Source organism: Petromyzon marinus, chromosome 1, assembly GCF_048934315.1.
Source record: "Petromyzon marinus isolate PM22_M1 ecotype Great Lakes invasive population chromosome 1, UKy_Petmar_22M1.pri1.0, whole genome shotgun sequence".
Taxonomy (NCBI): Eukaryota; Metazoa; Chordata; class Hyperoartia; order Petromyzontiformes; family Petromyzontidae; genus Petromyzon; species Petromyzon marinus.
In genome coordinates this window covers 7196790-7214276 of record NC_133667.1, presented here as the reverse complement: position 1 = coordinate 7214276, position 17487 = coordinate 7196790, and the positions used below count along the sequence as shown (strand labels likewise).

The following is a 17487-nucleotide window of genomic DNA, read 5'->3' as shown; positions in this document are numbered from 1 at the left end:
TTATTTGGTTATATCTGCCAGTGTATAAAGTTGATAATAGTTTTTTCCCCGCTTTTCTGGCAACAAAACAGGTGTTAAGATTTTCATTTAAAGCTTTCGTGACTGCAGGGATTCATATTCTTGGTTCTTTCGGTAAAGTCACGTAGAAGGGAAACAATAAAATAACAAAAAAACATGACTTTACCGAAAGAACCAAGAATAGGTGTTAAGATGTTAAAACACCAAACTGAAACCTTTTACAACGAATCATGTACGCATTAACCACAATGCTTGTGGTCAGAATGCAAACAAAAAACATACTCTGATAATATATGCATTGTCTTTGGTTCTTTCGGTAAAGTCACGTAGGTATAAAAAATCGATGTAAAGCTTTCGTGACTGCAAGGATTCAACTTCTTTGGTTCTTTCGGTAAAGTCACGTAGAATGAGAATAAAATAAATTAATAAAATAAAATAACAATAAAATTCTCACGACGTTTCGGCCACAACACAAGTGGCCTTCTTCAGGTGAAATGAACAGACCTGTTGGGATGACAGAGGTTCAATGAACGTTAAGATTCGTAGCGTCTTTTAAGCTGGTTTAGAGAGGTGAGGCACCTTGACAAAGGGGTTTACATATAAAACAGGAGAATTTAGCATTGAAATAGCTGAGTGATTAGCTTGTGACTGGTCATAGAAATAGCTATGTTAAAGTCAAAGCTTACACATCCACAGAGGCACCTACTACAAATCAAACAGGATAATTTAGTCATAATAAACTGAGGATAATTGCTAATTAAAAACTAAAAATATAAACTACCTCAATGTTATTAATAAACTCTATATATTCTCCAATCAGCCAAGCTACCAACAATAAGTCGTTATATATCACAATGCTATATGGCGAAAAAATGGGTGGATTCTTACCCTCAACTTCAGCACCACGGATAGCTACGAGCCCCATTCAGACGGACGAGTTCATCCATGGTCGGAACGGAGGAGGGGGAGAGAGACAGCTGCGAGGTGCTGTTATACTCCATGTTGTAAACCATACCATTAACTGTGGTGTGAGAGGTGTTAAGAGTCAATGCCAGCGAAAGAGCTGCGGTCTGAAGGTCATCGTAAAATACAATTAATTAAGAACCGAAATTGTTTAAAACATCTTTCCAATGGTTACTAAGCCAGAATCCATCTTCTCGGTTGAAATTGTCTCTGTGCTTGTATATGTGAATGGCCTCATGAACGAATCTCTCATGGTAGCCGGTTGGTTTGCAGAGAACCTCCGTCTTGGAGAAGTCAATGTCATGTGAGCCCACTGAATTATAACAGTGATCTGCCACGGCAGAGGAGTTCGTTCTACCGTGTTTCACGTCTGCTTTATGTTCGCGGGTGTGGTCCGAGATATGTCGTTTGGTTTCTCCAATGTAGCTACTACCACAGAGGCACTTTAGTTTGTAAACGCCCTGGTACTGTATGTCTGGAACAGCATCTTTTACAGATGGAACCAGATCACGGATTTTATGTACTGTGTTGAATTGGACCTGGATCTTGTGTTTATTCAGGATTTTGGAGATCTTTTTAGTGACCCCTGCGATGTAGGGTAAGTTGATGGTTGTGGGTGGCTCCACAAGAGGATCCTTCTTCATGACTGGAGTGATGGCTTTGCGGATTGTGTAGTCGGAGTAACCATTAGCCCTGAGAGCCTGGTGTACGTGCTTGAATTCACTGGTAATGTGTTCCTGGTCGGAAATGCACCTCTCACACCACGGTTAATGGTATGGTTTACAACATGGAGTATTCTAGATGTAAAGCTTTCATGACTGCAAGGATCCATACTGTTTGGTTCTATTCGGTAAAGTCACATAGGTAAAAAATAAAACAACTAAAATCACGACGTTTCGGCCACAACACAAGCGGCCTTCATCAGGTGAAGGGACCAGGCTGTCTCGAGGACAGCGCTGGAGTAAAACAATGCCACGCTCAGACCGCGACCTTTAAGCTGTGTCAAGGCACCTTGTTTCCTCGCACACAGCTTAAAGGTCACGGTCTGAGCGTGGCTCTGTTTCACTCCAGCGCTGTCCTCGAGACAGCCTGGTCCCTTCACCTGATGAAGGCCGCTTGTGTTGTGGCCGAAACGTCATGGTTTTTGTTTTTTATTTTTTACCTACGTGACTTTACCGAATAGAACCAAAGAACATGGAGTATAACAGCGCCTCGCAGCTGTCTCTCTCCCCCTCCTCTGTTCCGACCATGGATGAACTCGTCCATCTGAACGGGGCTCGTAGCTATCCGTGGTGCTGAAGTTGAGGGTAAGAATCCACCCATTTTTTCGCCATATAGCATTGTGATATATAACGACTTATTGTTGGTAGCTTGGCTGATTGGAGAATATATAGAGTTTATTGATAACATTGAGGTAGTTTATATTTTAGTTTTTATTGGTTTACTATATGGTATTCATTATATATTGTAGTGTATACCCAGTTAGTGTTAATAGCTCAGCTTATTGAAGAATATATTGAGTACATTTATTATATTGATGTAATTTAGACTTGGCTTATTTTCACATCGGTTTACTATATGATAGTCGAGTTGTTGCAGCCCCTTTGTCGTCCATGTACTAGGTGCCTCTGTAGATGTGTAGGCTTTGACTTTAACATAGCTATTTCTCTGACCAATCACAAGCTAATCCCTCAGTTATTTCAATGCTAAATTCTCCTGTTTGATTTATACTAGGTGCCTCTGTGGATGTGTAGGCTTTGACTTTAACATAGCCATTTCTGTGACCAGTCACAAGCTAATCACTCAGCTATTTCAATGCTAAATTCTCCTGTTTGATTTGTACTAGGTGCCTCTGTGGATGTGTAGGCTTGACTTTAACATAGCTATTTCTATGACCAGTCACAAGCTAATCCCTCAGTTATTTCAATGCTAAATTCTCTTGTTTGATTTGTACTAGGTGCCTCTGTGGATGTGTAGGCTTTGACTTTAACATAGCCATTTCTGTGACCAGTCACAAGCTAATCACTCAGCTATTTCAATGCTAAATTCTCCTGTTTGATTTGTGCTAGGTGCCTCTGGATGTGTAGGCTTTGACTTTAACATAGCCATTTCTGTGACCAGTAACAAGCTAATCACTCAGCTATTTCAATGCTAAATTCTCCTGTTTGATATGTAAACCCCTTTGTCAAGGTGCCTCACCTCTCTAAACCAGCTTAAAAGACGCTACAAATCTTAACAGCGTTCATTGAAGCTCTGTCGTCCCGACAGGTCTGTTCCTTTCATCTGAAGAAGGCCACTTGTGTTGTGGCCGAAACGTCGTGAGAATTTTATTGTGTTATTTTATTTTATTAATTTATTATTTTATTCTCATTCTACGTGACTTTACCGAAAGGACCAAAGAAGAGGCATAAAATAAATATACGTGACTTTACCGAAATAACCAAAGAGTATAGATTTCTGCAGTCACGAAAGCTTCAAATCAATATATGTATTGTCCTTGAAACTGATTGGTCCACACCATAGACAGCTTTATTTTGAGCCTCGTCTCAAACGGTGTTAGACCAGAGGACGCCAAAAGGCGTACAGCCCAAAAACAATGCACTATCACCAAACTAAAACCTTGTAAAATGTTTCAGTTTGGTGTTTTTACATCTTAACACCTGTTTTGTTGCCAGAAAAAAGGGTAAAAACCTATTATCATATTTTGGTACTGGGAAAGGATATCCCATGATGTATAAAGTTGTTTTCTTTTTTCAGATTGGAAGGACGCTATTGAGAAAAAAACATCACATGGACACAATCTAACAACTCCATACGATTACAGCTCCATCACCCACTACAGCATGTATGTTACATCTAACTCATATACATGTCAATAACTATTCAGTAGACATTCAATTACTGAATTACTAAAATATTATCACTTTGTCATACGTATGTACATACAGTATAAAGCTAAAAAACAAATTCAGGTTTGTTGCATATGTTGTGTCGTCTGTGCGTGCGGGTGGCGTGCGTCACACAGTCAGCCGGAGACGAGGTGGTCGCAGGAGGCACCGATCTGCCTATTTATTGTTGTTGCCGAGCTCACGCCACCACTCGGGCCCCCTCTCTCTCCCACACACGACCCCGCTGCCGCACGACTTATCCCAGACACGACCCTGTCCGCGTTGCACCGACGGTGTCGACCGGGACAACTAACTATCGTCCTGCCGCGCAATAACCGGGCGAAGGCGGCAGCGTCGAGGGCGGCGACGACGAGACGAATCTAATCCCAGAACCGGCAGCCCGGAGCTCTCGCTCTCCGCTGCTTATATTCCCCTCGGCGTGGCTTGGCTCCGCCCTAGCCGCGCCTCCCTTCTCGAATCCTCCAGAGGGCTCCAGGGGCTTCCACACGAGATCTACCATGCCCCTTACCCCAGTTCCTCCGCCCAGCCAGCACACCCGCATATATGCTCAGCGGCATGTGCGCTAAGTGCCCACCTGCAGTTGCTGCAGCTGTCCAACAGTCAGCGCTATGCCACTACACATGTAAAGCATTTTATTTTGAATAAAAAATCTTAACAATCCAGGCTATACAACGTTCTACTTCATTTATTTGGCTAAAGATACGAGCACAGGCTTGTAGATTGTACAGTCTATTTGCAGCCATGCTGCATATTTCATCCAAGACTCTGACATCGTGAATATGAATTATAAGTATATTAACTATCTTCATTTTTCCCAGTGTTTTATGGACACCAGTCAACTCCCAAGACTAAACAAATTCTTTGGTGATGCTGCGTGGGCAGTGCTGCATATGCAGTTAACCAAAAACCCCTCCAATTAATTTCGTTGATAACACTGCCTTAAAATAAAATATATAAATTTCATGACGTTTTTGGCAGTGACCATTTTAAATCTCACATCAAGAAGGCTAACTCTTAAGTAGGCCATTTCTTAACATGTTAGTTTTTTATATGTACAGTCCACCCTTCTGCATCGCGGCTTTCTCCATCGCGGTTTCGATATATCGCGGGGTCGGCATAATATATTACATGGGAATTTTTTGGGAGTTTTTGGGAGTTTTGCGAAATCAGCAGATGACACGCGAAGGCCAGCAGATGACACACAAAAAGTTTAGTAAATGCATAAAATATATGTACAGTACTGTATAATATGAATGTGTTTTATCTTTTTTATTATTAAAATTTTGTAATAAGTTACAGTTTGAGAAAAGAACGCGAAAACCAGCAGACGATGCGCAAAGGCTCACACTGCCCCCCCCCCCCGAACCCCCTGGCTGGAGGTGCTCGCTTCGCTCATTAAGGGAACCAAAACATTTTATGCGTTTTTTCCAGATCGTGGGGGGCCTGCACCCCTAACCCCCGTGATGTGGAAGGGTCGACTGTATACATATTTGTAATTTCATAAAGTAGCATTAATAAACAGATGGTGAGATGTATATTTGTAAATTACTATGAGATAAAACGTGGCTAGGAAGAGGGATGTTTCATGTTTGTATTACATACACACTCTGTTGAGAAAACGTGCTATAAAATACTCTGAGTCTGTATTTCCGTGCTGTAATTGCATTGCATCAGTGTTAATGGTTCTGTATGTCCCCCCAGGATCGCTGGCTCTAAAGACGAGCAGAGCCCGACCATGATTCCCAAGAACATGAGAAGGATGCGTCGCTTTGGTGGCTGCCACACCCTGAGTGATGGGGACGTCATGAAGATTGAGAAGATGTTTGACTGTGAACCTGCAACATCAGGACCCAGCGACGCAGCTGAAGCATGGCCAAGTTCAGATACAGGTGTGTGATATTTGTCACCAAGGAAAGCATCACATTCAGTAATAGGGGTCGTTGATTCCAAGCCTTTTCTTTCCCCAAAGCCCAGAGCCCCTTTCCGCCAAGATGTCTCTTTTGGGTTTTTCCCCAATCTCATATTTTGTTTTTCATGCCTTCCTGGCACCTTTCTTTAATTATTTTCCTTGGGCATGGTTATGCGTCCCATGCATGACCCCTACATTTCCTAAGTGTGGCCTCCGCACGACGTCTACATAACTCCTCTCCACTTGAGATCGAGCCGTCCGCTGCTTAGTCTACCTATGCTGCCCTGATAACCCCCATGGAGTGTAATGCCCCCTGCAAAAAATTGCATAAGAATCAAGAAAGAGGAAATGGCACAAGACAACATAAAACATATGCATCTTTCCCTGATAGCCGATACTGCGCAAGGGCAACTGGGGAAGGTGAAGAGGGGAAAAAGGAGAAAAGTGCAAATAAGAAGAGAGAAAAAAACCCGAAATGCCTCCTTGACAATTCAACGTGGCACAACATCCCACTACAATATTTATAGGGAGCCCCTCAACTTCAGGGGGAGGTGGGGGGGGGGGATTCCCAAGGATGTCACCATGAAGTTTTCAGGTTTTGGTTCCAGGTTCTTCAATTGGGCTTTAAGTTTTTTTTTGTCACCAATTGGCTTTCCAAAAGTTCCAACATGGCTGTAGGTTTGTGGTATGACCGATATCAGTATTCCAATGGGTGTGATTGCTGGTCTGTGTTGCCTCTTTGGAAATCTCCTAATTGGCACACAGTGATGACATCACCTTTACCCCTCTATATAAGACCAAAACAGGAGGACTTTCTTTCACAATTATGGCTATTGCCTGATGAAGTTCATTGTAATCGCCAGCGAAACATCGTGCTCAGATTGAAACTGTTATGGGTTTACTCTCCAACACACTGGTGTGCTGAAGAAGAAGTTGGCATGGTCGTTCATGTGACAATCCTTACTAATTGACTCTGTCGGGTGGTGGCGGGTTTAACGACATTTTTATTTACACAATATAACCCCAAAAAACTTAAATTATGGTTGGTATTGCCTATAATGGTTCATGAATAAATTAGTGGCTGTCCATTCTTGTAATTTGAGATGAAGGCATGTCTGAGTGAAAAATTTCTGTCTGTTTAGGGATGTATATAAGGAATGTCTTTTGCTGATGGCTTTCTCAAATTGCTCTCTGGCTTCGTAATTCTGAGTAACCCATTGTGTGTGGCCACTATTGAAGTCACCCATATTTATAGCCGGGTGAGTGCCTGCTGGCAGAGTTGGCGATGGCCAATCAATATTTGGGAGTTTACATAAATTAGTTACCGTCACATGACCAACTATGGCGATTATAGTCGATGTGCCGTCATTTGTGGTGGTGTTCTTGAGAATATAGAGGCCTTGCCTGATGAAGGTGGCGAGGCCATGTTTGTGGTAGTAGATGGCAGCAGCTTTCCATCTGTGTACTCTCTGCAAAGTGCATCTCCTGTAAGGCGACCATGTCTATGTTTTTTAGTGTTGCTTTTGGCCAGGAAATCACATTTAGGTATTTCGATGATTAATCCTCCAGTGGTTCGTTGGTATACTCGAATACCTCATCCAATGGGTTTTTGGCTCTTCAAACGGCCTTTTTCTCAGCGTGTAGCTTGACTGACCTACATCTGGATATGACCTAATGATGTCAATTTCGCCTAGACGACGATATTAGTTGTCTTCTTTGGTTCTTTCGGTAAAGTCACGTAGAATGAGAATAAAATAATAAAATAACACAATAAAATTCTCACGACGTTTGGACCACAACACAAGTGGCCTTCTTCAGGTGAAAGGAACAGACCTGTCGGGACGACAGAGCTTCAATGAACGTTGTTAAGATTCGTAGCATCTTTTAAGCTGGTTTAGAGAAGTGAGGCACCTTGACAAAGGGGTTTACATATCAAACAGGAGAATTTAGCATTGAAATAGCTGAGTGATTAGCTTGTGACTGGTCATAGAAATCGCTATGTTAAAGTTAAAGCTTACACATCCACAGAGGCACCTAGTACAAATCAAACAGGATAATTTAGCATTGAAATAGCTGAGTGATTAGCTTGTGACTGGTCACAGAGATGGCTATGTTAAAGTCAAAGCCTACACATCCACAGAGGCACCTAGTACAAATCAAACAGGAGAATTTAGCATTGAAATAATTGAGGGATTAGCTTGTGACTGGTGATAGAAATAGCTATGTTAAAGTCAAAGCCTACACATCTACAGAGGCACCTAGTACATGGACGCCAAAGGGGCTGCAACAACTCGACTATCATATAGTAAACCAATGTGAAAAAAACCTCAGTCTAAATTACATCAATACAATAAATGTACTCAATATATTCTTCAATAAGCTGAGCTATTAACAGTAACTGGGTATTCACTACACTATATAATGAATACCATATAGTAAACCAATAAAAACTAAAATATAAACGACCTCAATGTTATCAATAAACTTTATATATTCTCCAATCAGCTAAGCTACCAACACTAAGTTGTTATTTATCACAATGCTATATGTCGAAAAAATGGGTGGATTCTTACCCTCAACTTCAGCACCACGGATAGCTACGAGCCCCGTTCAGACGGACGAGTTCATCCATGGTCGGAACGGAGGAGGGGGAGAGAGACAGCTGCGAGGCGCTGTTATACTCCATGTTGTAAACCATACTATGAACCGTGGTGTGAGAGGTATTAAGAGTCAATCCCAGCGAAAGAGCTGCGGTCTGAAGGTCAGTTTATATTTTAGTTTTTTTTTGGTTTACTATATGGTATTCATTATATAGCGTAGTGTATACCCAGTTACTGTTAATAGCTCAGCTTATTGAAGAATATAGTGAGTACATTTATTATATTGATGTAATTTAGACTTAGGTTTTTTTTCACATCGATTTACTATATGATAGTCGAGTTGTTGCAGCCCCTTTGGCGTCCATATACTAGGTGCCTCTGTAGATGTGTAGGCTTTGACTTTAACATAGCTATTTCTATGTCTAGTCACAAGCTAATCCCTCAGTTATTTCAATGCTAAATTCTCCTGTTTGATTTATACTAGGTGCCTCTGTGGATGTGTAGGCTTTGACTTTAACATAGCTATTTCTATGACCAGTCACAAGCTAATCACTCAGTTATTTGAATGCTCAATTCTATTGTTTGATTTGTACTAGGTGCCTCTGTGGATGTGTAGGCTTTGACTTTAACATAGCCATTTCTGTGACCAGTCACAAGCTAATCACTCAGCTATTTCAATGCTAAATTATCCTGTTTGATTTGTACTAGGTGCCTCTGTGGATGTGTAAGCTTTAACTTTAACATAGCTATTTCTATGACCAGTCACAAGCTAATCACTCAGCTATTTCAATGCTAAATTCTCCTGTTTGATATGTAAACCCCTTTGTCAAGGTACCTCACTTCTCTAAACCAGCTTAAAATACGCTACGAATCTTAACAACGTTCATTGAAGCTCTGTCGTCCCGACAGGTCTGTTCCTTTCACCTGAAGAAGGCCACTTGTGTTGTGGTCGAAACGTCGTGAGAATTTTATTGCGTTATTTTATTTTATTAATTTATTATTTTATTCTCATTCTACGTGACTTTACCGAAAGAACCAAAGAAGATGAATCCTTGCAGTCACGAAAGCTTTAAATCAAAAGATATTAATTGTTTCTCAGGTAACACGAAGATGTGATAGGAGGGCCACAAGAAGGTTACCGTCTCCCACCCACTATGCATTATTAGAAGTTCATACATGATGTTTTATTGATCATTTGTTTAAGGTTTTCTCCTTGCAGCAATTGTTTTTACATAAGTTTGACAACATGTTTCATGTGTTATCTTTGTGACGTCACATGCAGTGGTTTAACTAAATAGCTTTATGAATAATGACATTATTAATTAGTACTTTCTTCAGTGTCTCCAAATATAAATTAATATATGTGGTTTGTATAGGTGCCAGCAGGATGCACAAGGATGCTGGGACTACTCTTGACCGCTCTACCATTGAGAGCCTGGTTGGTGTCTGGGATAAGGTACGCTGATGAGTAAGACATTTGTTTTGACTTGTGAAATATAATTTTATATTGCATTATATTCCCATTCACAAAATAGCACCAGGTTTATCTGCTGCTACGAAACACTTTGATATAAATAGACAAGCTTTTCCATTGCGAAATGCTTCATTTTGTTCAGGGAGTCTTCGGCTTCATTCTTAGAGTGGAATTAATTTGGATATAAGGACACTACATATATAATCTTGCGATTGGGAGAGTCACAAGAAGATTCAGGTGCTTGCTCACATTGGTCAGAAAAGCCAAAACACATACCCATTCAATATCTGTCAGAAATTCAGCAAATGCTGCGATGTGTTTATTATGCATATATCCATTGACCTGGGGAAGCAATCAATGAAGTGCTCATTAACTTTCCTTCAACTCAACCATACTTCATAGTGCAGATGCACCTTGAATCCAGATACACAGCTCTGCTGGACCATGAATGTCTTTAATCTAATTAAAGGCAATCAGAATCAGATTATTTAGACTAGAGGAATTCAATGAGCTAAGACCCTCTTTTTCACAGACATCCAGCATAGGTGGGTCAGCAAGTTACAACAACAATACAAAAAACAATAGGAGTAAAAAATATAGAAAACGGTAAGCAAGTCACTAAATATGCATCATTTATTAATTATATATGTCCGATTTATGAAGCTTCAACAAGGCAGCACAAATAACAAAACAGTCCCAGATCACACAGAAGTCCCTCAATAAAATGGCAAATTAACATTGAACTATCCATACACAGGTAAAGATCAAAGTTACAAATCAAATTGGCAAATGTGGCTGTATCCAGAACTATTAATCTTCCGAAGCAGACACACTTTAAGCAAACCAATCGAGTTTTCAGATATTTAATAGATCCTGCACATAATTGTGTTACAATTGAGCTGCAAATTTCGAACTTGCTGCATGATTGTGCTTCACATATGTATAGACTTTAAAATATATTCCTTGATTAATTCAGCATGAGAAAAGGTTGTTTTTCTTTTCTAATAATCAAGTGTCCGTAAAGCTAGCCAACATGGCCAGACATGGCTGTTTTTAGCATTGCTTGCTCAGCGGTGATATGTGTTTAACAACCAATTTTGACAACCCTTTCAGCAACACCCAGGTGGAAATGTATCTGTGAAATAAGCATGGTTTGTGGAGATATGCTGTAAATTACCTGCATAATGCCCAAGTTTGTATTGCATAGGAAAGAGAAATGTTCGTAATTCAATTGATTAACTATATTCCTGCTTCAAATTTTCATGAAAATTTACTTCTTGGACATTGTTGGTAGATTGCAATCTGTGCTGCTGGATGCTAGAGAAGGTTCTCCAACATCTTTTAAAACACAAAACGATCCATTGAAACATTAACACAAACTCAACCACACACTGCAGCTGTTGGTAGGAACCTTCTGAGGTGACATGGTAGGTGAATTTTAGAAATAAGTATAGACGTAAAGAACGAGTGCCACCTATTGGTGGAAGTTAGGGATTTTTTTCTATTTTCCATCAGCCATGACCAAGATCGTTATATGACTACTAGGTTGGTCGGGGGCGCCTGTGGCGCCCCTCACAATCATATACGGCCTTTGGCCAGGAAAGTCACAAAATTTGCACACGAAGGACGCATTCACGCAAGCACCTGATGCTCCGTTTAGAAGTTTTAAAATGAAACATCTTTGAATATTAGTATGTTTTGAATTAGATAATTTTATTTCTTCATTAAAAGCTTATATCATTTTACATCTGGAAGACTTAATTGAAAACGACATGTCGTGTGAATTTTCTTTCGTCGTTAAGTAGATGTCCTTGCTGGGGGTTCGGTTCGATGCGGACTTTAACCGGGTTGGGATTGCGGGATCGAGATAAGGCGACATAGAGCTGGCCATGCGAGAAGACCGCCGTCTGCAGATCGATTCCAACGCAATCAAACGTCTGTCCCTTCGACTTGTTGATTGTGATAGCGTATGGAGGGATAATGGGAAATTGTCTTCATCACAAAACAAATGGCAAAGTCGTGTCGGTGGGGGCCAAGTCGATTCTGGGAATCAACACCGAGCTCCTCGACAATCAGTCGCGTGCCGTTGCAAAGTCCTTTCTTTGGGTCGAGATTCCGCAGAAGCATGATGATGACACCCTTCTTCAGCAGCAGGATGTGTGGTGGCATTCTCGATGGCGTCTGGTCATTGAGAAACTCGACTGGAAAATGTATTGTGTTGCTGGGATCTTCGCTCTCGACTGAATCGGCGCTGTAGTAGATGACGGGCTCGCCAGGCATCTGTCCGATGATTTTGCGGTTCATTTCGAGTGTCTGTGCATTGGTCGGTGCGACAATGACTCGCTTCGAAAGGTCGTCTATAGACATATCTCCAATGCTGCCGAAGATGGATTCGAAGGGATCCTCCATTGCCATCATCTGCTCCGGGATTTGAATTGTGCTCTCTTCGAAGATTCCCGGCACTGGGGGCAAGCTGCCTGTTCTAACTTTAAGCAGCCATTCGTTGTGCTCATTTTGTCCCTCGCTGTGCATGTTTGTCATAAGCATAAGCTGCGTGAAGTTTTTCCACAACTGGGAATGTCTTGATACAGCACTCAACGATCTCCGTTCGCATTCCTCGTGGCACAATGGGAAGAGTCTGTCTGAAGTCGCCGCCTACAACGAAGACTTTGCCGCCGAATGGTTTCTCGTTGCCCATCACCTCGCGCAAGAGCTTGTCGATGCAGTGAAGTCTGTTCTTCGGTGCAGAACTTTGGCTTGTAGCGATGCAGGCCACATGGAAGAGACTGAAGTGTTGAGCAAGGGAACTGGAAACTTTAATCCGCTGTGAACAGTACATCTTCCTTCGAGCATTGTTCCGGCGATGCCTGTCGTTGCACATGGCAGTACAATTTGTTCTTGACCCCGGATGTACGCCATGAGAGTTGTGTAGAGGAAGGTCTTGCCCGAACCTCCGGGACCGTCGAGATAGAAGCATCGGTGCGTCACATTCTCGTCATCGACAGACATGATGATCTTTTTGAACGCGTCGAGCTGCTTCTCGTTGAGCATCGTGAGACGTTGTGCGCCCTCGTTTGCTTCCTCAACTTGGGCATCACGTCTTCTTCCGGTGGGTTTCCCTTTGGTGTTGACAAGCCAGTTGCTTTGCAAGAGAATCCGTGCTGCTGCAGAACGCTGTTGATGTCGTGAAGTGCTTTGTTGATCGCGGTGTCGTCGGCATCTCTACGCATGTAGTCGAGAGTTAAGTCCAATTTGTGGTCCTCCCACATCTTGAGAGGTGATGCGGGCTGAGAGAAGCAGCAGATTAAAGCAAACATCTCGCGCAACTGCTTCGGCATCATGTAGGTTCCGGCATCCGTCAAGCAGCGATCCCATTCGTCGTCCGAATCAAGAAGACCTCGCGTTGAAGCTGCTGCCTTAAAGCTCTCGCACACCACTCTGTCGACGGTCCGCAGCAACTCAAAGCTGGTCGCACCTCGAACATGCAACAGCAGCATTCGAAGATAGAAATGTTCTTCGTCTTTACCAACGTAATCGAACGTCTGTCCCTGCGACTTGTTTATTGTAATAGCGTATATGGGGAGAATGGGAAAATGTGGTCATTTCAAAATAAATGGCAAAGTCGTGTCGGTGGGGGCCAAGTCGATTCTGGGAATCGATTCTGGGAATCAACACCGAATTGCCTCGTTCTCTCTCAAGCGTTCATCATGTTCATCACAGATAGGTAAATTCTAGATTTGAAGCTTTTGTGACTGCAAGGATTCATACTCTTTGGTTTTATTTGGTCACGTGACTTTACCGAATAAAACCAAAGAGTACAGATAGGTAAAGTTGGGCGTTTACGTTATTAATGTTAGTGTTTGGTCGAACTGTGGATAGCCATCCACCATATGCAGTACCCACATACTGTATATACAAAGATCCCCCATATAGCCGTTAACAGACTCTTGGGGCAATTGCTGTTAGCGAGTACCTATTAAGACCGTTACCGGCATGTCACGGGTGGGTGGCCAGCATCACTCCTGGCTACCTTTGTCTCCCCAATGGTGTTTACACACACCAGTTCAGATATTCTTCATTAGTGTTGGCTGTGAGTGGGCGGGTTTGTAATGCAGTGTGCTAACCACTACATCATTACCACACACATCTACGGCAATATATTTTGCTTCCTGTTGCATTGATTTAGATTTTATGCTTTCATTTCCTTATATCAACATGAAAGTTAACGATTAAAGCGCTCCTCTTTATTCACATTTGAGGTTTTCCCCACCCGCCTCCTCCTAAGGCCCCACATTTTTCTATTTATTCTCCACTCATAACTCAGACACAGGCGTGTGTTTTTAAAGGCATTGTCACTTTGTGAAACTGAGCAAACGCAAGTTGTTGAATGAGACAGGTTAGTTGTTTAGTGGTTGGGGTTGTGCGATGGGTCGGGAGTGTATCAATTGCAGTAGATATTGGTGAGCAGGGACATTAAGTAGAGATGGGACCGTTTCACGACGACTTAAATCCGTCGAGGGGCAATATGATACCATACAAACACAAAATAGATACAACTGGTTTTAAATTGTCCATCTTTAATTGTAATGCTGACACACTGATTTTCAGGACATACATTACATATGTAGTGTCGCCCGTGCGTGCGGGTGACGTGTGACACAGGTGGTCACAGGAGGCAGCGCTCTGCCCTCTTTATTCATTGCTGTTGTTGGCGAGCTCACGCCACCACTCGGGCTCCCTCTCTCTCCCACACACGACCCCGCTGCCGCACGACCAATCCCAGACACGACCCTGTCCGCGTTGCACCGACGGTGTCGACCGGGACAACTAACTACCGTCCTGCCGCGCAATAACCGGGCGAAGGCGGCAGCGACGAGGGCGGCGACGACGAGATGAGTCCAATTCCAGAACCGGCAGCCCGGAGCTCTCGCTCTCCGCTGCTTATATTCCCCTCGGCGCGGCTTGGCTCCACCCTAGCCGCGCCTCCCTTCTCGAACCCTCCAGAGGGTTCCAGGGGCTTCCACACGAGGTCTACCGTGACCCTTGCCCCAGTTCCTCCACCCTGCCGGCACACCCACGTATATGCTCAGCGGCGTGTGCGCTAAGTGCCCACCTGCAGTTGCTGCTGCTGTCCAACAGTCAGCGCTATGTCACTACATCACCTCCCCCTCCGTTAAAAAAAAACAGCCATCCCGGCTGTTAACACAGCAGTAGCAATCGGCGGTAGACAGGGCAACACCCTTAAACCGAGCAACATCTACGAAGAAAAACAACCAAAACCCCCTCCCCCAAAAAATCCCTCACAATCCCGTTACATACGCAACATCTCCCACGCCAACACGTTCCACTGCTCCCCGGTGCCCCCCCAATAACAAACCAACACTTCCCTACACGGCGTCCTCGAACTCGCGAACCGACGACTCCCCACACACACGCGGCATCCTCGAATTCACGAAGCGGTGACTCCCTCACAGACCCCCATTCGCGAATCGGCGACCCTCCCCACACACGAAGCACCTCGAGCTCGCGAATCAGCACATCACCTCCGTTTACCCTTTTACCCAGGCCCTTAACCCCAACACCCCTTCACCCCCCAAGTCCCCTCTCAGTGCAAGGGAGAGTCCCCCCATTCGGGAACGTAGCTCATGTGATCCGGTCCATAGCACCGGTCACACCCGTCCCAGCAGGGTCCTGCACCTCCGGAACTCAGAGGGCCAAGATACGATGGAGATGGAGTCCTTGGCTCAAAGGGTGTGGCCGCTCGGCATCGCCCGCCGGGTCCGGTCCCCGAGGCCTCACACTTGGCGGTCTCGGTAGGCCCCAGAGACCCGGTCCAATGGGGCTTAAGTTGATTGTGCCGGCGGCCCAACGAGCACGGGTGACTCCTCGATGTCACTCGTCACACCGGCAGTCTGCAGCAGTGTGGCTCGACTGACCACACATGAAGCACTTCGGCGCGGCTCTCCACAGCAGAGGGAGCTGCTCCCCAGGTTCTCCCGTGGGGGTGTCAGCCCTTGGGCCCCCCTACTCTCCACCGCTGCCGCCATTTCTTGCGTATTTCCCGCTGCGGCCTCCCACCTTTCCCGCTGCTGTCAATCCTCCTGGACTTGGATGGTTCTGGCCACCGTCGAGGAAGAAATTTCCATGCCGACGGCGGAGGGCAGGGCAACCCTCAATCTCCTCTCTAGCCCCCGCAGCCTCTCCGCCACACGGAGGTCGAGCGCCCCCTCACCCACGAGTGGGTATGTCTCTTTGTCCCAGCACCAGCAGCACTGCCTGGAAGGCATAGGGCATCTCGTCCTCCCTCCGCTCCCTCTGGAGCGGCTTCTTGCAGCTCCGTCACTTGCTGCACCTCCTCAGCGCACTCCCGCCCTCGCCTTAAAATGGCGCCCCTCTGCCACGGGAGGTCCTCCGATGACAAAATGGCGCCCACCATGTGCGTAGTCCCCCATCTGGAGCCCCCTGCTCCCGCTCAGACTTCAGCTCCCGCTCCAAATTCCCTGCTTTCCTCTGCACTGTCCCCTGGGGTCCATGCCTCGTGTCAGCCCGTTCCCCTCTCCACATTGCAGTTTCCCGCCATGCTGCCTGGTCGGCGTTTGACCACGGGAACTCTCGGAGCCGCTCTCTCCGTCGACGAGCAGTTGCTCTCTCATGACGACCCGCAACCGCTCTCTCTTCGTCAACGGCCAGCAGCCCTCTCTCCGTCGATGTGTAACCGCTCCCGCAGTCAGCACCCAGCTGCTTTCTCCGTCGACATCCAGCTTCTCTCTCTGTTGACGCGCAGCTTCTCTCTCCGTCGACGCCCTGCAGCTCTCTGTCGGTCGTCGCTCAGGCGCTCCCGCCTCTTTTGCATAGCCGCTTCCGCCGTCGACGCCCAGCACCGCTCTGTAGGTCGACGCGCAGCTGCTCCCACCTTTTTTTTGCATAGCCTTTCCCGCCATCGACGCCCAGCAGCCGCGGGTTTTTTTTTAACCATGTTCCCGATCCCGGGGCTGTCGGAGGGTCGACCGTCTCGCTGTCCTCGTCCCGACAGCACTACTGGTGGGTTTTTATACCCCACTTCTGACATCAAATGTAGTGTCGTCCGTGCGTGAGGGTGACTTACGACGCACACAGTCAGCCGGAGACGAGGTGGTCGCAGGAGGCACCGCTCTGCCCTCTTTATTCGTTGCTGTTGTTGCCGAGTTCACCCTACTACTCGGGCCCCCTCTGTCTCCCACACACGACCCCGCTGCCGCGCGCCCCATCCCAGACACGATCCTGTCCACGTTGCACCGATGGCACCGACCGGGACAGCCAACTACCGTCCGGCTGCGCAATGATCGGGCATAGGCGGCAGTGATGAGGGTGACGACGACAACAGCGACGACGAGACTAGTCCAATCCCAGAACCGGCAGCCCAGAGCTCTTGCTCTCCACTCCTTATTATCCCCTCGGTGCGAATTGGCTCCGTCCTAGCTGCACCCCCCTTCTCGAACCCTCTAGAGGGTTCCAGGGGCTTCCATACACGGTCTATCATGATCCTTGCCCCAGTTCCTCCGGCCTGCCATCTGCAGTTGCTGCTGCTGTCCAACAGTCAGCACTATGTCACTACACATATACAATGACTTTCAC

At 45.3% G+C, this 17487-nt stretch overlaps 1 protein-coding gene across 5 annotated transcripts in view; it reads left to right on the top strand.

The window, feature by feature from the left end:
- The window catches only part of LOC116940453 (uncharacterized), a 393679-nt gene that overhangs the window by 93508 nt on the left and 282684 nt on the right, over positions 1-17487 (top strand). For all 5 annotated transcript variants that reach the window (XM_076056201.1, XM_076056147.1, XM_076055989.1 and 2 more), the window contains exons 14-16: positions 3739-3826; positions 5592-5779; positions 9776-9855. In XM_076056201.1, the coding sequence (XP_075912316.1) occupies positions 3739-3826; positions 5592-5779; positions 9776-9855 (356 nt within the window). The remainder of the gene's footprint in view (positions 1-3738; positions 3827-5591; positions 5780-9775; positions 9856-17487) is intronic.